Genomic DNA, 27565 nt, shown 5'->3' on the forward strand with positions numbered 1-27565 from the left:
CCTTTTTCTTCAGGCAATCTTGGGATGTGTGCAGAGAAGTGCCAATCATTCAACAGGAGCAGAAGCCAAAGAAACGAGTTCTGTGTTTGAAATTGTTCTCCTGTGCCATTGTTGGCATACTTATCTTCGCCCTTGTGGTGCTCAGTAAAGTGAGCTGGTTTACTAATCATTGGATAATTATTTAACGTTGAAACAAAAATGAAAATTTCCTGTTAATTTAGGCTACTCACCCTCAGGCCATCCAAGACGCAGGTGACTCTTTTTTCCAGTAAGACAGTGAAGATGATTTTTATCTGAAACCGGGGTCCAGTCAGTGGCTACTGGTTTTCAAGAAACATAATGCAAAAATAGTAACACAAAATTAATACTCGTGGTTCCTGACGACGTATATATCAATTCAATAGCTTGTTTACATAATGACCTAATAACATAACGCATAAAACATCATCATAGGATCATAAACGCTCGTATTTTGGCTTATTTCGAGTGGGAGTTACCGTCAGGCACGTCCGAAAGTGAGTTTTGATTTAGTAACTTGTATATCTGTGAACTGTTCCAGACGGTTCACCAAAAAGAATCGGGTCAACGTAAGCTGTGTCTCATTTGGAAGGCTGCATCCTACGGAGGTCACATTTGAAGGCTGCACACGTCATCGGGGAAGTCTCATTTAAGAACAGTAACCGTTAAATTTCAACGTAAAAAATGAAATTATAGCATTTTACACCTCACTAGGAATAACGGGCAATTTAATTTTGGTTACTTTTCTTAAACAAGACATCTTAATGACGTGTGCAGCCTTTAAATGCGACCTCCGGAGGATGCAGCCTTCCAAATGAGACGCAGCTTTAGAATGATTCGTTCGCGAACCGGATGTCACTCTGGACCGTTCGCCTGAGGCTATGGATTACAGGTAATAATGTTCAGTTTCTTGCACAGACCAATCGTTTTAATCGCCTCATAAGGCCTCAATATATGGTAGGGAGCCACTAGTATTAATTTGGTGTTTCCTGATATTCTTTTTTTAATTCTCAAAAACCATTAACAGCTGACTTGCTTTTTTTGAATCACCAAAAACCACTGTTTCAGCTAAAAATCTTCTTTACTGCTCTACTGAGAAAAAAGTCACGTACATCTTGGATGGCCTGAGGGTGAGTAGCCTAAATTAACAGCACATCTTCATTTTCCACTTTTCATGAAGGATTGCACTTACGGTCAATTACCCAGATGCGCTGCCATATTGGAGATACTCGGATGTAAACAATGGCATGGCTTGCACGGTTATGTACTACTGAATATGTTGTTCTGCTAATTTATGCTGTCTAAACCACTGCACAGCTGCTAAATCACACAGAGAAGGACTTAGTTAGGGCGCTATATTGTGACAAACTAAAGTTAATAGATGGTAAAGATACGTACACACAGTATTAATTAAAGATATTAGCCTAATATTTCACCTACCTGACTGGAACTGATAAGAACAAACATGAATGTTGTCAAGATTCTTGCCCTGGAAATCCTGGTTCAGTTTGGCCAACCACAAACGCCTTTTGTTCCTCAGACAGTTTTTTGGCACTCCTTAGTTTTTTATAACTTTTGGCAGTCTATAGTACTCCAAACGTTTTCAGTCCGACCGATTAGTATAGCCCAAAACATGACAATAATTGACCATTTTCAGCAGCAATAATCAGCAAAATATGCAAATTTTGTTCAGTTCAGTGGCATTGTTTACATGCAGTGCTGCTGATATGGCCGAATGATGACGCGTCATAAAAACCCTCTATAAAAAGATTGAATGTTTTTTGTTTTGTCTTTGCAGACTTCATTTTTGCTTTTGATAACATTTGGGAACAATGAAACTGAGATTATATGTCCAGAACAAAAAACAACTGCCCTACTTGGGATTGGCTTCATTCTGGTTGGGCCGAGCGTTCTCCTTCTGCTGAAGAGCACATGGAAGTTCATTTTCAAGAGTGCAACCATGCCCTTGAAAAAAACAGTTTTTTGGGTAAGGAAACATTAGTGTTTAATGAACAGATGTATACACTTTTAAAAATGTTTAAATTGTTTGCTATGCTTACTAGCAATTTCTAAGTGAAAATTGTTTTTACATCCAATATTTTTCAGTCTAGTAGCACAGAACCTGATTAAGATGGCCGTAACCTTTCTGACTTTGATTTGACTTGTCTTCTAGGTTCTGGGTGTTGAGTTCCTGGTAGCATTGGGAGCTGCAGTTCTAACAATAGTAGCCATGCCACATTTTGACATTGTCACCAACGTGATGATCCTAAACAGCGTGAGCATCCTGTCCGCAGTGTTCCAGGTCGTCGCTGAGTGCCTTGCCAAAGAAAGAAAGCGGCTTATAATGGTCCCCGCATGCTCCATTTTCTTAATCGTCATAGGTTATGTACTCTTTGCGATCAGTTATTTGGTATTCGAAAGTTCCTTAGAGATAAAAATATCAGTGTCCCTTGCCATCATAGGGTCCTTATGTGTTTCTGTGAACTGGTGGGAGAACTACAGCACGCTCTTCAAGGTGCCATTTCTAAAGGACATTTCCAGAGACATCGCTCAGTCCCGTAACGTGGTCTGCATCATCTCCAGTTTGATGAGAATCCTGGTTACATCAGCTGTAGTTGCAGCTTATATTCCTCTGTCAGGTCAAGAATGGAAATCAGTCAAACTTGTTTTCGAAACGGTTGTTGTTTTATTGGTGGCAATCCAGATTGTATCCTCTGCCTTGTGCCGCTGGTTTGTGGTCGTGGCTTGTAAGATGCACGCCCTGCGCCGCAGCTTCGTCATGCCCATGTACCTGGCCTCGATCACAGTTATGGCAGTGTTTTTGGTTCCAGTTGTAGTCAGGATCCCAGAGTCTAATCACACTTCTACCTGTTTTGAGAACCTTCGGCCAAACTCTAGTGACAAATGGTTGCATTTGCTGTTGACTGATGCTGTAAGAACTCTGAACGCCAGGGACATTGTGGTACACATGAAGATAGGAGGACTGGTCTGTTTGGGCTGCTCTGCTCTGAGCTGGTGGCTGGGACTCATTCTGAGTACAATTTACATCTGGTACCTGAAGATCCAGCGAATAGAAAGAACCCAAGATCTGTTTGTGCGACGCATGTATGAAGGAGTGTTTCTGGAACAGTCCATGTTACTAAACATTCGTTTTGAAATCAGAAAGAGAATCAAGGAGAAACAGGGGTAATTGTTTTTAATTTCTAAGTATGGTTGCATATCAATATCAGATTTTTCCATATAAATATTGAATATTTAATGGTCTATGGTACTTTCTTTTTTAATATCTCATCTGATTCTTCCAAAAGAATTTCTCTTTGGATTTCTTAATATGAAGTGACTTCATAAATGTTTAATGTACTCCTCAGTGCAAAAGAAACTGTCAGAGTGTTTCTTTGTGCAACGATGTGGCACGAGACCTACGATGAAATGATGAAGATAATCATCTCTATGTTCAGGTAAGCAGACTACATTTATTCAAAGTGTAAAAATCTTAATTAAATTGTAATCGCAAGACTATTTCTTTTACTACCAGGCTTGATAAATACAGGCCCAAGACGGACAAACACAGCGATGTCAAGTTTGAATTCCATATTTATTTTGATGATGCTTTCAAGGGTGTTAATAATGGAAGGCATGCAAATGAATATGCTGAAATTCTTGTGGATGTTATTAAAGAAGTTTACAGGTAAGAATCCTCCTTAACTGTATTGGTTTCAACTTACTGTATGTGCAAAAACTAATTTAATAATACTTCACATAGCACTTTCAGTGAAGAGGATCCATGTATGTTCAAGCAGAAGGCAGCACTACCACACCAGGCGATCATAAACACCCCTTATGGGGGTCGGCTTGAATACATCCTCCCTAAAGGCAATCGGATGATGGTTCACCTCAAAGACAAGACACTTATTCGTCACAAAAAAAGATGGTCTCAGGTAAAATTCATTAAAACAGTCCATTTAAAATGCAGCTACAGTTGTGTACTCAAACAATCTGTGTTTGCAGATAATGTACTTGTATTACATTCTTGGCTGGAGACTTAACAGGCAGTACTTCAAAGAATTTGAGGCAGGGAAAGAACTGGATTCCCTTAAGGAGAAATTAAAGGTTAGTGGACTTTTTCTAGAAAGTAATACAATATCAGCCAGGCTCTTAATGATTTACTATGTTTTCAATGCTGCTTAGAAAGACCGGGAGAACACATATATTTTGGCCCTGGATGGAGATACTGATTTCCAGCCATCAGCAGTCATGTTGTTAATCGACAGACTTAAACTCTACCCAGAAGTTGGGGCTGCCTGTGGCAGGATTCATCCAACAGGCACAGGTTGGATATTAAGTATAAACCATTGTTAAACCTCTTTGAAAACCATGAAAAATATACAGTCCAGATTAAATATGGTACATAATTTAACTATTTTGCCACCTGAGGTAACATTGAGCACTAATGACTACTTATAGATTATAAAGCTGCTAAACTGACTAATGAGATAATTTCTTACTTATGTTTTAAGGGCCCATGGTGTGGTATCAGAAGTTTGAATATGCAGTGGGCCACTGGCTGCAAAAGACTGCAGAGCACGTGTTTGGCTGTGTACTGTGCAGCCCTGGATGTTTCAGTCTTTTCAGAGGAGCTGCACTCATGGATGACAACGTCATGAAGAGATACACAACCAAAGCCAGTGAAGCCAGCCACTACGTCCAGTATGATCAAGGTCTGTTTGAAGCTAACTGTTGACAGATATTATCAATTCAGCCTAGACTAAAGTAATTCACTCTCCGTTTGATATAATCTCAGGTGAGGACCGCTGGTTGTGCACTCTGCTGCTGCAGCAGGGGTGGAGGGTGGAGTACAATGCAGCATCTGATGCCTACACCAACGCTCCACAGGACTTTAAAGAGTTTTACAATCAGCGTAGACGCTGGGGACCCTCTACCATGGCCAACACCATCGACCTCTTGGGCTCCGGAGGACTGACCTCTCAGAGGAACAGCTCAATCTCAAAACCTTACATCTTGTACCAGATTATCAGCATGGCAGCTTCCATCCTGGGCCCTGCCACTGTCTGTCTCATGATATCAGGTATCAAGTTAGAGATGCACCAGTCAACCGGCTATAAATCGGAATTGCTCCAAATGCACAATCGGAAAATAGCCAGTTTTTAGTTTTGTTTTGGCTGGTCTGTTTTCCGGATTTGCACACCAAACTGCATTGCAGTAATTTCCCAAAATGTCATTTGTGTGGAAATATTATGAAGTCTGTAAAAATATAAATATGACCCTGGACCACAAAACCAGTCATAAGTAGCACGGGTATATTTGTAACAATAGCCAACAATACATTGCATGGGTCAAAATTATACATTTTTCTTTTATGCCAAAAATCTTAAGGATATTAAAGGAGAAGTCCACTTACAGAAGAACAGTTTACAGATAATGTACTTACCCCATTGTCATCTAAGATGTTAATGTCATTCTTTCTTCAGTCGTAAAGAAATTATGTTTTTTGAGGAAAACATTTCAGGATTTTTCTCCATATAATGGACTGCTATGGTGCTCCGAGTTTGAACTTCCAAAATGCAGTTTAAATGTGGCTTCAAACGATCCCAAATGTGGTTTTAAATGATAGCAGCCAAGGAAAATGGTCTTATCTAGCGAAACGATCGGTTATTTTCATAAAAATAATACTCTCCCTGAACTCTGTGTATTCTGGCTCAAGACAGTATGTCGAAAAACTCAGATCCTATTTTCTCCTTCAACTTCAAAATCGTCCTATATCGCTGTTTTACCTTATTTGTTAAGGGTGTTTGATCTTCTTTGCATGTTCACTTTTCAAAGACTGGGTCTGTACTTCTGCAGCGACGTAGGATGATTTTGAAATGATTTTTGAAGTTGAGGGAGAAAATACGATCTGAGTTTTTCAGCATACCCTAACTGTCTTATAATTGATTGTTTTGCTAGAGAGACCCTTCTTCCTCGGCTGGGATTGTTTGAAGCTGCATTTAAACTGCATTTTGGAAGCTTAAACTCGGGGCACCATAGCAGTCCATTATATGGAGAAAAATGCTGAAATGTTTTCCTCAAAAAACATTTTTTTTACGACTGAAGAAGGAAAGACATGAACATCTTGGATGACAAGGGGATGAGTACATTATCTGTAAATTGTTGTTCTGGAAGTGGACTTCTCCTTTAAGTAAAGATCATGTTCCATGAAGATATTTTGTAAATTTCCTACTATAAATATATGCAAATTTTTATTTAGTAAATTAGTAATATGCATTGCTAAGAACTTTTTTTGGACAAATCTAAAGGCAATTCTTCTCTCTCTCTCTCTCTCTCTCTCTCACGATTTATTGTCCTGTTTCATTTTACAGTTACACTTGTCCAAAATTTCAATTAAAGTGTTTTGTTTATATTGCAGGAAGCTTTGTGTTCATCTTTAATATGAATACAAACATAGCCCTTGCTTTGGCCATAGTGCCCCCTACTGTGTACCTCATCCTGTGCTTCAAACTGAAATCTGACATGCAGATTAAAATTGCAGCAATCATGAGTGTGCTCTATGCATTTCTCATGGCGGGAACAATTCTCTCAATCATAGGTAATTGTTGTTTTTGATGTCTAATGTAATTATAATGTAAATTTGGACATTGCAACAAAAAAATTTGCTTCTAAATATCCATGTCCAAAGAGCTAATATGTAAATTAGCTGAACAAAATGATGGGTGAAAAGTCTTTCTATAATACTTGCTCTTCTCTTGTTAATTCTCATAGGTGATCTAGTGAGGGAACAAACATTTCTGACCCCCGGTGGTTTGTTCTTCATCGGTATGGTGGTTTTGTACCTCATCACGGCAGCTTTGCACCCTCAGGAGTTCTCACTGGTCATCTATGGATTTTTATACATTCTCTGCATTCCCAGTGGGTATCTACTCTTAGCTATTTACTCCATAGTCAACATGAACAATGTCACGTGGGGCACTCGTGAAACCGGCAGCCAGGCTAAAACTACAGCAGTTGATGCCATCAAAAAGAAGGTCAAGAATGCCACATGTTTCAAATGTCTATGCTTGGAATCTGATGATCTGAGTGAGAAGATATTACCAGCAGAAAACATAACAGAAAGGTAAAAACATGTCAGCACAGTAGGAGAATTTCAAACTGACACTTCCATCCATCTGTGTAGTATTTTGTAGCTATTTTTATATGTAGATTTGTTTTTAATGCTACTACTGAAACTAATTCTGTATTCCTAAAATATAGGAAACATGAGTTCCAGCTTCAAAGTAAAAGTCATCAAAGTAAGTATGACTTCCATACTTAAAGGGGTAGTTCACTCAAAAATGAGAATTCTGTCATCATTTACTCACCCTCAAGTTGTTCCAAACATGAGTTTATTTCTTCTGTTGGACATAAAAGAATAAGAAGAAAGAATAAAATATATTTTGTGTTCAGCAGAAGAAAGAAATTCGTAGAAATTTGGAACAAGTTAAAGGGTCATGAGAGAGTCAACTTCGGGTTCAGACAGTTTCATTTCACTCCCATTGAGTTAACAACACAAATAAATGCACAGCCATTTGCACTCTGCATCGAAAACATATATATGAACGATATGGCGTGAACGCAGCAGTAGTCCATTGCCACGTCACAAACTGTGACCTCAGCACAATGTAGATTTCAAACCCCGAAGATGAAAATAGAGCAAAAAAGCTCAAAATTAACCAGTTTTCTCCAACAATTAAAATTAATGGATGCTATGGATGCTAACATTGTCATATATGACGTGCAACACAAACACCTCTGCTCAAATCTCAGAAAAAGTAGTCTGGGGTTTCATAAACCTTTAAGGATGAGTAAATGATGAGAGAATTTTCATATTTGGGTGAACTATCCCTTTAATATCATAATATTCTAGGTAGGTCTTACTGAATTTAACTACCATTAAAACTAATATATGTTTAATTCCAAAAGCTTGGATTGAACATCTGCGGATGAAATCTTACGACTTGCCCTTGGAGGAATCTGCACTCCCTTTGGTAATTCTAACTGTCTGAAAGAATGTATTTGCGATTTACATTATATTATAATTTCATTTAAATATTATTTGTTTATTTTTTAGCTGTTGTTTTTCAAAAGTAGCCATGTATACTAAACTACCATTTCAATACTCTAAACAACAATAGCAACTGAATTTTTTGAGCATGTCATGCTTTTATGCATTGAGTTGCTGATTAGATATTAGCATTAATTGAATTTCCACTGATATGTTTTAATGCCTCATTTTCTTTTCACATGTTGCAGGATGAAATTGATTTCTGGAGAGAACTGCAGATGAAATATCTGGAACCTCTTAAAGAGAATAAGGTACAACAGGAAAAAATAACTAATGATCTGAGAGAGCTTCGAAATAAGGTAAGCAAAAGAAATAAGGTACTGTATGTCAGTATGCAAAAAGTACTTTACTTTTTGTCTAAAGCATTTGTTCTGCAAGAGTAAATATTTGTCTCCATGCTGTTTTGCTTTTCTTTTCCTTACAGGCTGCATTTGCCTTTTTCTTCTGCAATGCACTTTGGATTATGGCAACCTTCTTCCTTCAGGCGACTGGCGATTCAGTCTCTATTAAGATCCCGAAAATCTATCCCAATGGGACTCTTTCGACAGCAGTGTTTTCCGTAGATCCAGTCGCGCTGATGTTTCTACTGAGCTTTGCATTATTGCTGTTAATTCAGTTTGTTGCAATGCTTTACCACAGGTAACTAAACATGAACATAAGAGTAAAATTACGATTACTGATAAAGCAAAAAATTATCAGACCTATTTTGTTTTAGTATTTTAATAAAAATTTAGAAACTCAATATATGTTATACATGTAAAATCAGTTTAAGTATAAATATATATCATCCTGTTTTAATCCTATTATACATACAGTAATGTATTATGTTCTTTTGTTTTAGAATCTACACATTAATCCATTTTGTGGCATATGCTGAGACAGAATTTAAATCTTATAGAAGGCAGTTACAACAGTCACATCAGGTAAGCCAATGGATTGCACAGAAATGCCATTTTAAATGTTATAGATTTTGTGTATGTGTGTGTTTTTTTTTTTTTTTTTTTAATGAACCATGTTCACCATGTTGCACAGATCCTGGAATCAAACCATATGAGCCAGACACAATCTTATGTTTTCAGAACCCCTCTGCTAGGACTGAAGTGTAGTAATTAATGTGATGTGAATAATTAAACCTGAATGTTCTGTTGTAGAGCCTGCCATTTAATGTATTAATTGACATGATATGCCAAGTAATAATCAAATTAATCACAATTAATCACATAGTATTGAATATTAGCATTGAATTATGAAGTCAATTATGTATTGTTTATTAATCAATATATTATTTATTAACACTTTATTTATTTGCTTTCCATACACCATACCAGTATATTTCTTGGTTTCTTTTTAACAATGAACTGCACTAAATTAACATGTTAAGTTTACAGTCATATAGAAATATTTTAAGTCTATTTATTTGTATACATTTACTGCAGAATGTTAATATAATTATATGAATTCTATTAAAAAAAGATTTATGCTCTTTTCAAAAGTTTACTTTTACAAATACTTGTGTACTTGCTTTTTTTTAAACACCAGAAATTATTATTTTTTTGTTTTACGTGATGTAAAACTAAATTTAAAAAACATAAGGAAAAACATAAGCATAATCCTATGAAACAAAACACTTATAGATCTCAGTTTTGTTCTAAAATAAATAATAATAATAATAAAATAAATTAAAAAACATGAGAAAGATCTTGGACACTTTTAATATTTGTTAAAGTACTACTTGTTAACAATAGTAAATACAATGGAACAATACAATCAGCATCAACTGTGTAAATTTTCTTCTAATTATATCAGACAGTTACACTAATACAACTTGCTAAACAATTATAGCTTACAAGAAATACTAACTTTATAATAATGTTCATAATTAAGTTAACAGATCAATAGTTTGACATTTAAATATGAATATATATTAATCAAAGTTCCAATTTAACATACATGAATGATTTGTTAACCATATATAAAAGGCTTTTCACATCATTCTAAACATTTTTAACCCTGGGTAAAGGTACGTTTCACACTCTTAATTTAGAAGTGGGGTTAACACTGCTTTATCCCCATGTTAAAGGGACAGTTCACCCAAAAATCAAATTTACCCCATGATTTACTCACCTTCAAGCCATCCTGGGTATATAAGACTTTCTTCTTTCAAATGAATACAATCAGAGTTGTATTAAAAAATGTCCGGTTCTTCCAAGCTTTATAATGGCAGTGAATGGCTGCTGAGATTTTGAAGTCCAATGAAGTGCATCCATCCATCATAAAAAGACCTATAAAGGCCTTCTGAAGTGAATCGACATGTTTGTATAAGAAAATATTGATATTTAAAACTTAATCATAATCTCTAGTAAGCGCAGTGAGAAAATGCTAGTCTCGAGAGAACCAAGTTTTGTTTACAACAAAAGAAAACCAGCCTCCTCTTGGCATATATCTTAATCTTCCGACATTTTTTTTTGCAAATCCTCATTTTGTACTTCTAATTTGTGACCGGTGTTTTGATTCGCTCTCTCCGCTGCACTTCCGTGTCCTACGTCATCCGCTAATACGCCACTCTTGCACGACAGTTAGAGGACGTTAGAGATTACGGTTTCTAAAGTTTTAAATATGGATCTTTTTCTTATACAAATGCACCAATTCACTTCAGAAGGCCTTTATTAACCTCCTGGAGCTGTGTGGAGTACTTTTATGATGGATGGATGCACTTTATTGGACTTCAAAATCTCAACACCCATTCACTGCCATTATAAAGTTTGAATGAGTCAGGATGTTTTTTAATGTAACCCTGATTGTCTGAAAGAAGAAAGTGGTATACACCTAGAATTACTTGAGGGTAAGTAAATCATTGGGTAATTTTCATTTTTGGGTGAACTATTCTTTTAACCCTGCATTGCGCTGCCAAACACATTAACTATTTCAAGTGTGAAAAGTCCTGTTGCTTGTTTAGTCATTAATGAAGTTTTACCCCCCCAAAAATTATACAATATTTATTTACATAATGATTATGATGCGTAGAAGCACATAACAATAGTACTATGTTAAAAGGTACAAAAACAAACGATTGAAGGCATAACTATCAATTAATCTCTACTGTTGCTGGCTTTGGTTCTCAAGGGAAAGTTCTGTCTAAGTTCATGGATTCTTCATCAGGGTAGACCAGGAAACCAGAGAAGGTCGTATATCTTCCCTGGTTGCTGTAAACGGCATATCCGTCATCCTGCTGACTGTACAGCCAGACGGTGTCTCCTCTTTTTAGTGACAACAGCAAACTCTGACTCTGCATCTCTCTCCGCCGTGACATGTCCTCGTTGAACACCATGGCCCGCACCTCCCCTTTGCCCGTCATCAGCTTCACTGAAACCGCACGCCGAGGGTGCTTTCCTACAGTGAACGCAAAGTAATACGCACCAGGGAAGTGGCAAGTAAAACGTCCTGAAGTTTTATTAAAATGGCCACCTATGTTCACATACTCCACGTCAAACGTGAGAGGTTCTCTTTCACGACGTGCTTTGCTTTCTCCCAGCGCTGATGTGGTTCTTGCCACTGAAAACGCAGAACGTGGCTCCTCACTTGTTCTTTTTCTTCTCCAGTCATAATGAGCATCTAAAGGGGGAGGACAACCTGGAAGATGGAGGCCTGGAGGCGACAGGTGGTTATTGAGATATCCAACAGAGGATGTAGAGTCTGGGTAGACGAGATAACCGCTAAATGTGATGTACGGTCCCACGTTGCTGTATATGGCATATTGTGGATTCTCCTGAAGCAGCAGGTAGACTGTATCCATAGGTTTCAGACTGATCATCACGCTCTGGCTCTGAACCTTGCGGACCTGGTTCTGGTATCCGTCATATGCCATGGCCTGCACCTCCAACCCGTTCTTCACCAGCATGACGGACAGCATCTTCTTTGGGAACTTTCCCACTGTGAATGAGAAGTAGTACGCGCCAGGCAGGCGGCAACGGAAAGTGCCCATCTCTGGATTGAAGTCTTCACCGATGTTGACTAGAAGGCGGTCAAAGGTCACAGCCCGTTGAGTGCCACCCAATATGCTGCTACTACGTGTGGCGGAAAAGGCAGAGTACATGCCTGTTGTCATTGGGTTGATGTTGAAGGACGCCACACAGCCCAAAAAGGTGATCAGCCCAAGTAAACAGGAAACATGTCTGTTTGGTCTCCATAATGTCACACAAGCTGTTGTAAAAAGACATTATTGTTATCAGAGGTGTTTTGTGTCACTTTTGAAAATGTAAAAAATAGTTTTCAAAAATCCCAACTAATTATTAAAAAATTTATTAGTCTGTTTATGGAAGCCCGTTTCCACCTCTGAATAAAAAAATTAAGTATTTGCGACTTTTTATCTCACAATTCTTACTTTATTTCTCGCGATTGTGAGTTTATATTATGCAGTTCTGACTTTATAACTTAATGGTGAGTTTATATTAAACAATTCTTGAGGAAAAAGTCAGAATTGTGAGTTTATATCATGTAATTGTGTTCACATCACACAATTCTGGCTTTATAACACAATTGTGAGTTTATATAACACAATTCTTGAGAAAAAAAAAGTCAGAATTGTGCGTTTATATCATGCAATTCTGACTTTATAACTCACAATTGTGAGTTTATATCACAATTCTGAGAAAGAATTCAGAATTGTTTATATCATGAAATTGTGAGTTTATATCAGACAATTCTGACTTTATAACTCACAATTTTGAGTTTAAAGTTTAAATCGCACAATTCTTGTGAGTTTATATCATGCAATTGTGAGTTTATATCATGCAATTCTGACTTTATAACTTTATATATGAGTTTATATCTATAATTTGTAACTTAAATTAAGAAATTAATTCGGAGAAAAGTCAGAATTGCTAGTTTGTACTACACAATTTTGAAAAAAAAAGTCAGAATTGCAAAATAAAACGTTACCATAACTTTTTTTTTTTTTAATTCAGTGGCGGAAACAGACTTCCATAGTAATTTTATTTTATGCACCACACATACAAAATTAATTACTTTTATTTCTGTGTAACACTTTAAAAACGAACATTATCCTTGAATTATTTTAATTATGTGATTAATGACCATCAATGATTTCATTTTAGGCTGCAAAATGTTACATTGTGACTTTTTACTTTTTTTAAAATCAGAATTATACTGATGAAGACCAAACTTGGTGGCTTTTGTGGCACTAGCTAAACAAACAAACACACACACACGCACAAATGTGGACATGATCAGAAGGCTAAATGGTCTTTAAAAAGTCACACTTGTGATCTTCATGGTCAAAAATGACCACAGAAAATGAGAAATCTATAAATATTTTTACTGGATATTTAAGATATATTTTTTATTTTTCCTGCTATATATCCTGCAACGCAACTCGGAATACACAACTCAGAAAATAAAATACTGATATGATGACACGTTGTGCAGTTTTCGGTTGTAATTTTCAGTCAAAGGAGAACAAAAGAACCAAGTCTTCCCTGCTTTCCTAGCGATAAGAAGAGGTGAAGAAAAAAAAGATGCCTGTGGACGAATAAAACTAAAAAATTTTGCTTTGATGCCTTTGATGCATAGCCAACAGGTAGTGAAATAGCTTACAAACGGCAGAAAAAAAGAAATTCAAGATGCCACTCTGGCAGGATGTAAACATGCTGACGCTTGCAACTGAAGGAGTTTCTCAGCGCAGATTTCAGTCGATATCCGGGGAGTTTAGACTCCCTGTGGGGTACGGCATTTGGTTTAAGTCTACGCTTATATGCATTGCCACCTGTAAGCTCTTTCAGTAGCTGTGGTCACGTATCAGGATTTTATTTTCAGTGTTGTGGTAAAATAGCAACACGTAGCACGTAGCTCACCGAGTGCAAATATTTCTCATCATCAAAATAATGGCCCCCCCCCATAGTCCAAAATCGGGTTTTCTACTACATATTTCAGTAGGAGACATATTTTACGTTATGTTATGCCATACATGTCTTAATACCTGGGGTTCCCTTTAAAAAAATTACACTTCAGTCTGTTTTGGATCTCAAGTGTGATTCTTGGTGAGGAATACCTAAGGGCTAAATAAAGATTTTTATCTAATCTAAAGTGTTTTTCTTTTCCACTTTTAATCACTCAAAAAACTTCAAAGCCCTGCCCTTCTAGCAAATGGAAATGTGTAATGAACTGGTTAAAATGCCATATAACCATGCTAGGAAGTTAGGTTTAGCCCTGTCAGAATGGATCCTGCCGTTCATATCAAGTGCTCAGTGAAAGCAGTAGTCCCTCTAATTCAGCTGGCATTGTCTGTTCACAATGTGCATCAGGAAAAGGCAATAGATTAGACATTGGTTCATCTGCTCCTATGTACCGGAACAAAGGCATATTTTGGGAGGGAGGATTGAAACAAGTCACGGGTGCAGATCCATGGGAGACTTTATGGTCAAGTGAAGACCAAGTCAGTTAATAACAGATGAAGAGCACATTGAAGACCATAATAAGACACGTTAAGGGTCAATTTGTGAACAAGAGGTCACTGGTAGTATTTCCTCTCATTTTGATGTACTGTCAAAATGATTCAGGTTGACAATCAAGAAAGGTTTAACCAAGAGTTCCTACAACCACATTATCATGTCATGTTTCTCTCTGCCTACTTTTATTATTACTTTTACTATTTATAATTGCTTGTAATCGTTTAATCACTTTAGACGAGTCACAGTGTATCAAACTAATATTTTATTGTGAAATATATAAATATATATAAACCTATTATTAAAGTAGTTTAAAACATACAGTCTTCAGTACTTCAATTTTAAAATCCATTCATCCATTCTCACTTTTGAATACACTCTTGTGTGATGTTAATGCTTAACATAGTACGCATTCGGACCATAACATTAAAATATTAATCTTAATTGTTAATGACTCATTAGAATTGATTGACAATGTTTTATTAAATAGGTTGTTATAAAATGAATACGACATTATAGAATGCACCAGAAGTCAAATACATTAAAAAAAGTTATATTGTCTACAAATATGACATAATATTTAAGGATAAATTATACAGATACAATAAAAAATGTTGTCTTTAAACAGAAAAAAGTTTTTATACCTGGTCTAAGTATCTGAAGAGGCTTCATTTCTGTGATGACCTGCTCCTCTGTGTCTGTAAGCCTTTGAAAGACTCAGTTTGTACACCACTGTGAACAGGTCCAAGTGTTATTTCTGTGTGGCATCTACTCCAAAAACCTCAGTGCGCCCATGTTCAAATAAAAGAGGTATTAGAGTAGAGAGAGCGAGAGCGAGAGAGAGAGAGAGAGAGAGAGAGAGAGAGAGAGAGAGAGAGGAGGTGCTTCACACACTTTTATATCATATACAGTTCATGATTTAATTCAATTCAAAACTGTTTTAAGTTTTATGTCAGAATATTTCCATGGAATGAACACTCAGCTGTCCTGACACTGCCATTATATTAGTTTTAAAGACTCCAAAATGTGCAAATGAAGAGTTAATACAGATTTTTCTTAAGTCATTTACACTACCAGTCAAAAGTTTTTGAACAGTAAGATTTTTAAAATATAAAAATTTAAAGCCTGCATTTATTTGACCCCAAATACAGCAAAAGCAGAAATATTGTAAAATATTTTTACTATTTAAAATAACTGCCTTCTATTTTAATATATTTTAAAAAGTAATTTATTCCTGTAATCAAATCTAAATTTTTTCAGCATCATTACTCCAGTCTTCAGTGTCACATGATCTATCAGAAATCATTCTAATATGCTGATTAGCATATTAGAATGATTTCTGAAGGATCATGTGTGTGTATATATATATATATATATATATATATAATACTTATATAAGGATGCTTAAAATTTAATTTTAAAATAAATGCTGTTCTTTAGAATGATTTCTGAAGGATCATGTGTGTGTGTGTGTGTGTATATATATATATATATATATATAATACTTATATGAGGATGCTTAAAATTTAATTTTAAAATAAATGCTGTTCTTCTGAACTTTCTATTCATCAAAGAAACCTGAAAAACATATTAATAATAATAATAAAAAAATTTTAGCAGAAAATCTGAATATTACAATGATTTCTGAAGGATCATGTGACTGAAGTACTGATGCTAAAAATGAAATCACAGGAATAAACATTTTAAAAGTCATTTAAACTACCAGTCAAAAGTTTTTGAACAGTAAGATTTTAAAAAATATTTTTTGAATCTTTTTTTAAAGCCTGCATTTATTTGACCCAAAATACAGCAAAAGCAGAAATATTGTAAAATATTTTTGCTATTTAAAATAACTGGCTTCTATTTGAATATATTTTAAAAAGTAATTTATTCCTGTGATCAAATCTAAATTTTTTCAGCATCATTACTCCAGTCTTCAGTGTCACATGATCTATCAGAAATCATTCTAATATGCTGATTTGCTGTTCATATATATATGAACAGCAAATCAGCATATTAGAATGATTTCTGAAGGATCATGTGTGTGTGTGTATATATATATATATATATATATATATATATATAATACTTATATGAGGATGCTTAAAATTTAATTTTAAAATAAATGCTGTTCTTCTGAACTTTCTATTCATCAAAGAAACCTGAAAAACATATTAATAATAATAAAAAAAAAAATTAGCAGAAAATCTGAATATTACAATGATTTCTGAAGGATCATGTGACTGAAGTACTGATGCTAAAAATGAAATCACAGGAATAAACGTTTTAAAAATATATCAAATAAAAACATTTTTTTAAATAGTAAAAATATTTCAAAATTGTACTGTTTTTGCTGTATTTTGGATAATTGCAGGCTTCGTTAGCAGAAGAGACTTATTTAAAAAACATTAAAAATCTTACCGTTCAAAAAGTGCTCATTTCTAAATGTTCACCTCATTATAAAACAGTGCAGTGTAAAATATTGCACAATGAACGACACTTTTAAATCATGTGTCTCTTTTAGCTTGTGTGAAAGAAACATCTTTCACTCTATTCAAAACTACAACTTCCATATCATCATCATCATCATCATCATCAAATGCGCACGTTTCCGTGTGCGTCTGGACGCAACGCGCCGGAAGGCGTGTGTGCACTGCGTCTCCGCCGTCAATGCAAACGAAGTAAGAGGCACCGAGAGTCAAAGCTAAAATCCGCATTCAAGACAAGATGGCAGGGTTGCCCCGCAGGATCATTAAGGTAATCGTGAAGTGAGATACACTACTCATTTTTAGTCGTTCGTTTTAAATCATAATACCACGAAATCCTCAAATATCATTGAAATGATCAGCCAAAGAGAAGCGACAGCTGGCTTAGCGTTTGGCACTCTGTTTGTTAGCCACTTCCGTTTCGGTACATTCGCTCGTATCCCGAATATGGGTGGGTTAAAAATACATCCACCGCTGTGGAAGATGGCGAAGGGCCCGTGTCTTATTCATCACTACTTGAAACCAAAAATCAAAAGCATTAAGAAATGACAAACGTTCCCACACTAACTGAAGTCTAAACGGTGAGAGAGGCACACTCGCGGTCATTCATTGCTTGCGCTCGAGTTGTTCTGTGGGAGCTTGCTAGCTAACCGCTCCAGAGACGGCTAGCTAGGCGTAAAACGTGGTAAAATGGTCAAATTTAAACTGTCACACAATTATTTCCTCAACGATTTAAAATTTAGACAGTCACTTATCTATTTTCCTGCGTGTAGGATGATTAAAAAGACATTTAAGATACGCTTATAAGCTAAATAATTAGGTTCGCCCGCTTCCTGTAGGCTAGGGAAGCTGTTGCGGTGCTAAACGAGCTAATGACTGCAGGCCCCAAACAGCAGAAATGTCAAATAAAATACATGAGATACCTAAATAAGACATTAATTGAAAAACAGCACATTCTAAATGAGAACTGGTATTTATTCTCAAAAAAAAATTAAACGTGAAACACTGAATTAAAGGGACAGTTCACCTAAATTCATATTTAAATCGTCATCGTTTATTAACCCTTGTGTAGTTCCAAACCAAAAAACAAAAGTTGTGTGTCAGTCTGGAACGCAGAAAGAAATGTTAGACGAAATAAAGGCTTAGTCTCCATTCACTTTCATTTTGCAGAATGCAGTGAATGGAAATGGGGACTTGAGCTGTCAGTGTCTGATATTTCTAATTGTCTCCTTTTGTGTTTTACAGAAAAACTTTATTTTTCAGAACAACACAGGAAATAGCAAATAACAACAGATTTTTTTTATGGATTTTTTTTTTTTTAAATAACTGTTTGCATTGGACAGATTTATGACTAGTTAAATGACACCATCTGCTTTCTCCTGATAATATCTCAACTCTTAATGCATGTTTCCCCATATTTAAGATAGGTTAGATTAATTCCTGGTGTATATTAATTTTCTCTCCCTTTGCGTCGTCTACTTCTGCTATTCTCCAGTATTTTGCATCTATGCATTTTGCACTTCCATGATTTTTTTGTTCACAGGGAGGATAGTGTTAATTGAATTTTTGTGCATCGATAAATATATGCTTTTTATTCTGTGAAATGAACTGACTAATGCGAATTATAGGGCTAGGAACGCATCCTTAATGTCTCCCAAGCATGAGACCATGATGGGGAGCCCCTCTCTTGTCTGTGTTTGTTTTGCATGGTTTTGTCTGTGGGTTTTCTGAAAAAATGTGAGGAATTTCATTCAGAGTACAATGCGTATGCTAAGTTAACTGAAATAACAGTGAAGACATTTGTGTCTAAAATTAACGTTATTTATAAGAACAGTTTTTAGGAAAAATATATCATAGCATGGCTGTGTTTGGGGTCAGAATTTAATTATTATTTTTTTTTATTCAGCATGGACAACTGATCAAAAGTGACAGTGAAGATTTAAAATGTTGCAATATATACGTTTCAATTAAATGCTGCTCTTTTGAACAGAAAAAAAATGTATATTGAAGATATTATTTTATATATATAAAAAAAAAAAATTAAACTGTGTCCTATGGTGTGACAGCAAAAAATGTAGAAAAAAACCTTATCATACAAATAACATGAGAAAAATGTATCTTCATTCTTACAGTTATAAATAGCATGAGAGAGGTTTATCTTCAGTGTTAGAGGTAATTTTATTTATTTATTTATTTATTTATTTTTTTTTACATTTTTCCATTACACCATAAGACATTTATTTATTTTATTTATTTATTTATTTTAAATAATTTAATATTTTTTTTTTTTTTTTTATTTTAAATCTCAATTTTATTTATTTTTTATTTTTAAATGTACTTTTTTCCCCCTCGAATTTCAAAAACTTTACAAATAATTGTGCTACCTCAAAGCTTTAAACAGTAGTGTAGATTGGATCTATATTTATTTATTAATTCATTGATTTTTATTTTTTGTAAATTAGGATTATAAAAATATCTCATGCTAGCGTCGTCCATCCTAAAAACAGGAAATTCTCATAAAAAATTCTTGTTTTACAGGTTCATTATATAGCCATAAAACCCTCATCCTTTGAACTAGGTTACAGGACAGGTGTGGTAGCTTTTAGGAAAAGGTTTGTGACACTGAGATTGTGATATCCACATTTTGGCACGAGTTCTCAGATGCCAAGTAGACAGTTTTTCAAGTGTAGAGTGCAGCAGTTCTCAGATGAACAACGTCTCCAGACAATTGCATTCTACAGGTGCTATCAGATTCTCATTAGTCATATGGGTGTGAGTTTCCAAAGGGCTTTAAAGTTCAGCCCTGTGTCTCTCTCACACAAAGTGTCTATCTTGATTGGATTTTAATGACTCTCAGTTTAACCCCTGAAGACTTGGTTTCAGATGAAACGCTGCTCTAATCCCAGGTATATACAGTAGATGATTTTTTTTTTTTTTTTTTTTTTTTACATGTCAAAAGTTTTCTGGAGGTCACCGACAAAAGCCTAAAATTGGAGGCAAATTGGTGCTCGTTCATGTGAGTGATGTGATTCACGCCGATGTGTCGCGTATGCCTGAGAAATATTTAGCAGGCTAAATATCTGGGCCTGTCTGCCACTCATTGTCTTGCAGTGTGAAATGTTTTGACAGGAAATGACATCAGCCTACAGCAAATGAGAAAGCAAGACATGTGGCAAGCGAAATTTCAGGGGGAGGATTCACCTCTCCAACTCCCCATTCTCTCATCCATATTCTTTAATTTTTTCTTCTTTGTTTTTTCTCCGCAAATATCTGCATAGTCAACCTGCATCACAAGCTTCTTGTGGACCACCGTTTTAAATTTGGAGGAAGTTCAGCCTTGCACCAAAATTTAGCTCACATGTTATTATTTTTTTTATTTTTTATTTTTTTTGCATCACTTTGTATGAGTTGTTGGGGTTTCTTCCTAGTGAAAAATTTCTAAAATATGATCCACAGCTGCTGATCCGTCGTATAAAATACAAACCACAGCAAGTTTATGATACCCAAAACAGTCGTGTAGTGCGAAAGAAACAGCAATCTGATGACTTTGAAACTTGTGTAGTGTATACCTGGAATTACTTTGAGTTATATTCATGAGGCTGAGCTATAATACCATGCTAAATGTCATTGAGCCGTGCAATCAACAGGACAGCTTTAAGACTAGTCATGTGCTTGATCAGAAGTGAAATTGCAAGATAGTGTCTTTCCTAATATGGTCCAAAGAGAGTGTTTACTGAAAACATTGTCTTAGTGCCTAACCAGCAGTGTTTGTAGTGTAAGATGTAAGATGGTTCTCTGCCCTATTGAAGGTTATGGTTGCTGTGTTACCTGTAAATATAGTTCTGGCATTAGTAACTATATTTAAACACAAAGTTTGGGACTTGGCTGATATTTACAATAAAACACTTTTCTTATTTAGGATGCATACACTTTCAGGAAACCTTTCACGGTTCAAGTAGTTGTGCTTTTTTTAAATGCTTTTAAAGAAGTCTTTTATGCTTGCCACAATGGCTAAATTTATTTGATTTAAAAATACAGGAAAAGCAGTGAAATTTAAAAAGAAAAACTGTTTTCTATATGAATATCTTTTAAAATGCAATTTATTCCTGTGATGGTAAAGCTGAATTTTCAGCATCAGTCTTCAGTGTCGCATGATCCTTGAGAAATAGTTTTAATATGCCAATTTCCTGCTTAAGAAACATTTCTTATCAGTGTTGAAAATAGTTATCCTGTTTATTTTTGAGAAAATGATTTTTTCTTTCGATTAATAGGAAGTTGAAAAGACCGACAGCATTTGTTTGAAATATAAAGCTTTTGTTACATTAGCAAGAGTGTTTTTACTGTCACTTTTCATCAATTTAATGCATCTCTGCTGAGTAAAAGTATTAATTTCTAGCAAAAATAAATATCTTGCTAACCCTAACTTTCCAATAGTGATGTTTAAGTTTAAGTTTAAGTTTGTTAAATTGGTAAATACTTTTGTCTACCAATAGGAATGCACTTTCATCTCCAGATAACATTTTACCAATTTTACATTCTGTGCTAAATGTCTGTCTGGGTTTGCTCATGTTAATATCAAATTTGCAAAAATCCAGAACCTAATATTCAGGGATAGTTCACCCAAAAATGAAAATTACCCCATCATTTCACACCCTCAAACAATTTAGGTGTCTTCTTTCAGACAAATACAGTCGGAGTAAGATTAAAAAATGTCCGGCTCTTCCCAGCCTTATAATGGCAGTGAATGGCTGTTGAGATTTTAAAGCAAAATGAAGTGTATCCATCCATCATAAAAAGAACCCCACACACCTGCTGTGGGTTAATTGTCTTCTGAAGTGATTTGATGCATTTGTGTAAGAATAATATCCAAATTTAGAAGTATTTGCGTTCACGAGAGTGACATAAGTAGTCTTGTGAGAACCAAGTTTTGTTTCAAGCAAAGAAAAAACAGTCTCCTCTTGGCTTATATTGAAATACTCCAATATTTTTCTTTACAAATCCTCATTTTGTAGTTTATTTATGACCCTTTTTTTGTTTGGCTCTGACTGTGTTTGCTTATTTCCTACGTCATGTGCTGGAACGCCACTCTCTTGTGAATGCGTGTACGACAGTTAGCGCAAGCTATAGACTGCAGTTAATAAAGTTTTAAATATGGATATTTTTCCTACACAAACATATCAATTTGCTTTAGAAAACCTTTGTTAACCACCCAGAGCTGTGTGGAGTACTTTTTATGATGGTTGGATGCACTTCATTGGACTTGAAAATCTCAACAGCCATTCACTGCCATTATAAACATTAGAAGAGCGAGGAATTTTTTTTTTTTTTTTTTTTTTTATATATATATATATATATATATATATAACTCCGACTGCATTTGTCTGAAAGAAAAAAAGTCATATAAACCTAGGATGGCTTGAGGGTGAGTAAATCATGGGTTAATTTTCATTTTTGGGTGAACTGTCCCTTTAAATGGCCTGTCAGGCCATGTGTCACCTAGCTATACAGGTTTGTTTGCCATTGGAATGTGCTGTGTTGATGCAGGACAGTTAGCCTTCATTACATGACAAGGTGAAGCAATACAGTTTTTCAAAAACACCACTGTTTTTAAAGTGTGCATTACATGTTGGCTCTTTCTGCTGATTTGTTTAGTCCTGTGTACTCGACTGTCTCACTACCAGTACTTTGGCTAATTGCTTATTAAGTGAGAGTGTAGATGCTTGATGTTTCAGCCTAATTGATCCTGTTTCCATGTGTCTGTGTCTCTGTGTGTGTGTAGGAAACACAGCGTTTGTTGGCAGAGCCGGTGCCAGGTATAAAGGCAGAGCCAGATGAGGGGAACGCTCGCTACTTCCATGTGGTCATCGCCGGACCTCAAGACTCCCCATTTGAGGGAGGAACTTTTAAACTTGAACTCTTTCTTCCTGAAGAATATCCCATGGCAGCTCCGAAAGTACGCTTCATGACCAAAATATATCACCCCAATGTAGACAAGCTGGGAAGAATATGTCTAGATATTTTGAAAGGTGAGAGACTTTTTATTAAGACGTCGTCTAAAACTTTCTAAATAACAGGTTATGTTGATTTTACTTATCATTACCTAAACATGAATGTGATTAGTGTTTAATACTTCAATTCTGCTGTAATGGAACACACACTTTTTGAGATGTGGAACAAAATGTGATTCATCATTTTATCTATTGTTCTATCTATTGTTCTATCTGTTGTTCTATCGATCTGTCTATCGTGCTACTTATCATTCTATCTTTCTGTCTATTGTTCTGTCATCATTTTGTCTCGTTCTGTCTGTCGTTCTGTCTGTCGTTCTGTCTGTCGTTCTGTCTGTCGTTCTGTCTGTCGTTCTGTCTGTCGTTCTGTCTGTCGTTCTGTCTGTCGTTCTGTCTGTCTGTCGTGCTACTTATTGTTCTATCTCTATCATTGTCTGTCATTCTTTCTTTTGATCTATCTGTCTGTCGTTCTGTCTTTCTGTCGTTCTATCTTTCTATCAGTCTATATCGTTCTATCTGTCTATCTTTCTATCTGTCTATCGTTCTATCATCTGTCTGTCTGTTTACCCATCTATCTATCTAGATATCTATCTGTCTAGATAACTATCTATCTGTCTTGTCTGTCTCTCTGTCTATCTGCCTGTTTACCTATCTATCTATCTGTCTGTCTGTCTATCGTTCTATCTTTCTATCAGTCTATATCGTTCTATCGAGCTATCTATCTGTCTGTCTATCTATCTGTCTGTCTATCTGTCTGTCTGTCTGTCTGTCTATCTATCTATCTGTCTGTCTATATATCTTTCTATCTGTCTATCATTCTATCTATCTTTCTATCAGTCTATATCATTCTGTCGTTCTATCTATCTATCTATCTGCCTGTCTACCTGTCTTGTCTTGTCTGTCTGTTTACCTATCTATCTATCTATCTATCTATCTATCTGCCTGTCTGTTTACCCATCTATCTGTTGTTCTGTTGTTCTATCTATCTATCTATCTATCGTAAAAATAAAAATGTTCTATGATCTAATGTGCTATTAAAATGGGGGAAATTAGGATTTTGTCCCTTGAGTAGACTGTGGGAGAAAAATGAATATGAGCTATGCTTTCTGAAAGACTCATTTTATCTATAACCTCAGAGGAACGGCAGTTGAGGCTATTAAATTTTATAGCTCCCTTACCTAACATGTACATACTGTGAAAGATTGCCCATTAATCTCTGTTGGAAGATTGAGGATCTCTGATTACACTTTTCACCCCACGACTGTCCAGGGCTGGACCTGGCAGCTACCTTTCTGCTAATGCTCTTTCTCATGTTTATCTTTTTCCATGGCATAATGTCACGCAGATAAGTGGTCTCCAGCTTTGCAGATCCGCACAGTGCTGCTATCAATCCAGGCATTACTAAGCGCTCCCAACCCTGATGATCCTCTAGCAAATGACGTTGCAGAGCAGTGGAAGACTAATGAAGCTCAAGCCATAGAGACAGGTGGGTGCTGGGTAAATGCATTTAAAGAAAGCAGAAAATTCTTTTTTTTCTCGCCCTTACGTAGGACTGGGTGATTTTTAGTGATTTATTTGAGTTTAATATTTTGCCACAATTTTATTTTTTTAGTAATCAAGGAATCACAATTTTTGAATGTAAATATTACCAAATATTAGAATTAGACATTTTGACAAATTTCCAATGTTAACAGTAAAGAGAAAAGAACGATCCAACCACATGTTGATACACGTAATTAACTGCTCTTTTCAAATGTGTCCATGTTTACATAGAACAAACAATGGAAAAGCAGCACAATCTAATAATAATAATAAAAAAACCCTGTGAAGAACTACTAATGTATGTCTGTTATGTCATGTTTGCATCATGATGACAGGGTAAAAGCTGCTGTTCATTTTTACAGAACATTTAGGTAATAGTCTACTGGTGTTATACCTTCAGTCAGATTTTTTAAGCAAAAAGGTAATTTTTTTTTATTTTTTTTTACAATTCTGACTTTTTCTCACAATTGCAAGTTTACGTCTCACTATTCTGAGTTTCTTAAAAAAAAAAAAAAAAGTCAGAATTGAGATTAAAAAAAGCTGCAACTACTTCTGTATTGATCTTTTTAAAAAAAGAAAATACTTTAATTTGCTCAACCTCATGTCATTTCTATGGAAGCTTGTTTCCGCAATAGGATTAAAAAAAAAGAAAAAGAAAAAGAAAGTAAAAGAAAATTCAGTTTCTCTTACAATTCAGCCTTTTTTCCTTCGTAATTATGGTAGAAAAATACAAAATAAAAATAAAAAAAACTGTAATGAGAAACTCAGTGAGGAGTTGTAAACTCAGAAATGCAGGATGTATACTTTGAATTATAATATTCTGAGAAAAAACTCTGAATTGTGGAAAAAAAATTGCAATTGTTTATTACTTTTCGTTCTGTGGTGGAACCAAAAAAAAATCCTAATAAACAGTCAGTATTGCAAGATATTTCAGAAAAAAAATCCAAATGTAAAAATAAATGTACAACTTGCAATTATTTTTTTATTCTTGTTTTTGTTTCTGATTTTTTTTTTTTTTTTTTTCCCTAAGAGTTTACAACTCACAATTCTGTGTTTTTTTATATATATATATATAAGTCAGAATTCTGAGAGGGTTTTTTTTTTTTTTTGTCTTTAATTTGTAAATATTTGTTTTCCCCATTTAATGACAATCACTTGCTTCCAGTATGGGCAAAAACAGTCTTCAAAACATATTTTTCTTTGTGTTCAACAGAAGAAAGTCATAAAGGTTTAGAATGGCATGAGGAATCAATCTCTGTGTTGCTAATATTTATTTGTCTTGTTTGTTTTACATTCCCTAAAAATCAGATCTTTTTGTCTGAGTGTTTAATAAGCTTTAAGAGGCCAATGGCATTACATAGTCTGTGTGTCCCAGAGACCTTAATCCATAATGATGCTCTTGTGAAATAGTTCTTATCTCAAGTTGCTGCATTCAAAGTACATTGTTTTCCTATTGCAAATTGCTTTTTACAGTTCGTCATAATGAATTGGATAAGTCCACACCCTTTCTGTTCACTCACCTGGAGTTGAAATCAGCTTTACACTGAAGATACCAAGTAATTTATCTCTAAGTGTGAGATAAAACACTTGAGGCTGTATTAACTCTGCATCTGTTTGTCTTTTTCAGCCCGAACATGGACCAGGCTTTATGCCGGAAACAATATCGAAGTCTAGAAATGTATGTGGGGAGGCAAAGAGAAAAAAAAAAAGGAAGTCAAGAGTGAACACAACTCCATGTTCTGCCAAGACCTATTCATTTTCATGTAAAGGACACAGTCTTAGGAAACAAAAAAAAATATGATAAACTGTAAAGAATATATTAACACAAAAGTAAAGAGAAACGTCAGACAATTTGTGATTTAAATGCACATTAGTACAAAAAAAAGAAAAATGTCTTTGTCCTGATTCACTGCTGTTGAGATGCATGGGCAGATGATCTACTCATACGGCTTTCTTTTAAAGTGGTTGGGGAGGTAGCCGCAGATTTCTGCTAAGAGCGTGCATTAAAACTGACCCTCATTTGTCTGTCCCATTGTTTTGTTTTGTGGGAGGGGGGGTAACTTTTTATATTTCCTTTAACTTTTCTTTCCTCTCATTGCTCTGTTAATGAGGAGCAGCCGGCTTAGCCCCTGTTTAGAGCACCCTTTTTGTCAAACTGCAGACTTACCCTGTTAGAAAACCTAGTAAAAAAAATTATAGGTTCACTAAAATGGAAAACACACAAGATTTAAACAGTAATTTCACCTGGGAAATGGTTCAACTGGAAAATCTTTCCACCATCACAGAAACCGTTAAAGACGTAAACCCTAAAGTAGACTTGATTTATGTTTTGGACTATGGGCAAGGTAGAGCTAGAAGGGAGATTTTGCGTAATATTTCTTTTAGTATAACAATTCAGTTCATGTATCCGGTTTTAGTGTTTTGTTTTATCTATCTTGCCATCGCTGTACTAATTGCACTCTTGAAACTCCATCATTGCGTGCTTTTTATTTTCTTGTGTCCATCACGGTCCAGTGCATCGAGATTCATTTGTCTTGTTTCTTCCCTTGAGCATTTATTTCGATACGCCATGGTTGCAGGGGGGCTGGAGACGAATGATGACTGGCGAAGGGGCGAGGGGTGGGAATGTTTGCAGAAACATTGCAAAAGATCAATAAATAAAGGCTTTGTCTCAATTTCCACGATTGGTCTTTGGTTAAAACGTCAATTTCAACTCTGTTTGTAAGTTCCTGCTTTCTATAGAAAGGGGAAAAAGATCCTGCTTTTTAAAATGTGATGACAACAGTCCACACACATATTTCTGTTCTTTCTGTAAATAAAATCTGTTGATTAATAAGAAATATTTATGGTGGTGGTTTTATTATGTTTCCGAGAATGACTAACACGTTAACTGCTCATTTGTTTTTCCATGTCTGCCTTTCAGATGGCTTT

At 35.4% G+C, this 27565-nt stretch overlaps 3 protein-coding genes across 3 annotated transcripts; 2 read left to right on the forward strand and 1 right to left on the reverse strand.

Moving 5' to 3' along the window:
- The first annotated feature begins 3423 nt into the window (after positions 1-3423).
- Positions 3424-7151, forward strand: LOC127181117 (chitin synthase chs-1-like). Its single transcript, XM_051135666.1, is given in 7 exon segments — positions 3424-3476; positions 3782-3956; positions 4027-4348; positions 4536-4736; positions 4820-5104; positions 6443-6622; positions 6796-7151. Coding segments are annotated over 7 exon segments (1572 nt in total).
- A 3910-nt stretch (positions 7152-11061) lies between these two features.
- c1qtnf13 (C1q and TNF related 13) lies at positions 11062-15364 on the reverse strand. Its single transcript, XM_051135587.1, has 2 exons — positions 15243-15364; positions 11062-12334 (listed from the first exon to the last, which is right to left on the reverse strand). Exons 1-2 carry the CDS (start codon positions 15268-15270, stop codon positions 11253-11255), a joined length of 1110 nt encoding a protein of 369 aa, XP_050991544.1. The 5' UTR covers positions 15271-15364; the 3' UTR covers positions 11062-11252.
- A 1842-nt stretch (positions 15365-17206) lies between these two features.
- Positions 17207-27476, forward strand: ube2na (ubiquitin-conjugating enzyme E2Na). Its single transcript, XM_051135409.1, has 4 exons — positions 17207-17355; positions 22864-23110; positions 24438-24578; positions 26262-27476. Exons 1-4 carry the CDS (start codon positions 17326-17328, stop codon positions 26306-26308), a joined length of 465 nt encoding a protein of 154 aa, XP_050991366.1. The 5' UTR covers positions 17207-17325; the 3' UTR covers positions 26309-27476.
- The last annotated feature ends 89 nt before the right edge of the window (positions 27477-27565 follow it).

The sequence above is a fragment of the Labeo rohita genome, chromosome 18 (genome assembly GCF_022985175.1).
Source record: "Labeo rohita strain BAU-BD-2019 chromosome 18, IGBB_LRoh.1.0, whole genome shotgun sequence".
NCBI lineage: Eukaryota > Metazoa > Chordata > Actinopteri > Cypriniformes > Cyprinidae > Labeo > Labeo rohita.

What these genes read in the sequence shown, in the direction of transcription:
- ube2na (XM_051135409.1), top strand. Translation starts at nt 17,326, where the DNA reads ATGGCAGGGTTGCCCCGCAGGATCATTAAG. An exon ending in ATGTCTAGATATTTTGAAAG is followed by an intron (nt 23,111 to 24,437) that starts GTGAGAGACTTT and finishes AATGTCACGCAG; the next exon opens with ATAAGTGGTCTCCAGCTTTG. An exon ending in AGCTCAAGCCATAGAGACAG is followed by an intron (nt 24,579 to 26,261) that starts GTGGGTGCTGGG and finishes TGTCTTTTTCAG; the next exon opens with CCCGAACATGGACCAGGCTT.
- c1qtnf13 (XM_051135587.1), bottom strand. Translation starts at nt 15,270, where the DNA reads ATGAAGCCTCTTCAGATACTTAGACCAG. An exon ending in TCTTCAGATACTTAGACCAG is followed by an intron (nt 12,335 to 15,242) that starts GTATAAAAACTT and finishes TTTTTACAACAG; the next exon opens with CTTGTGTGACATTATGGAGA.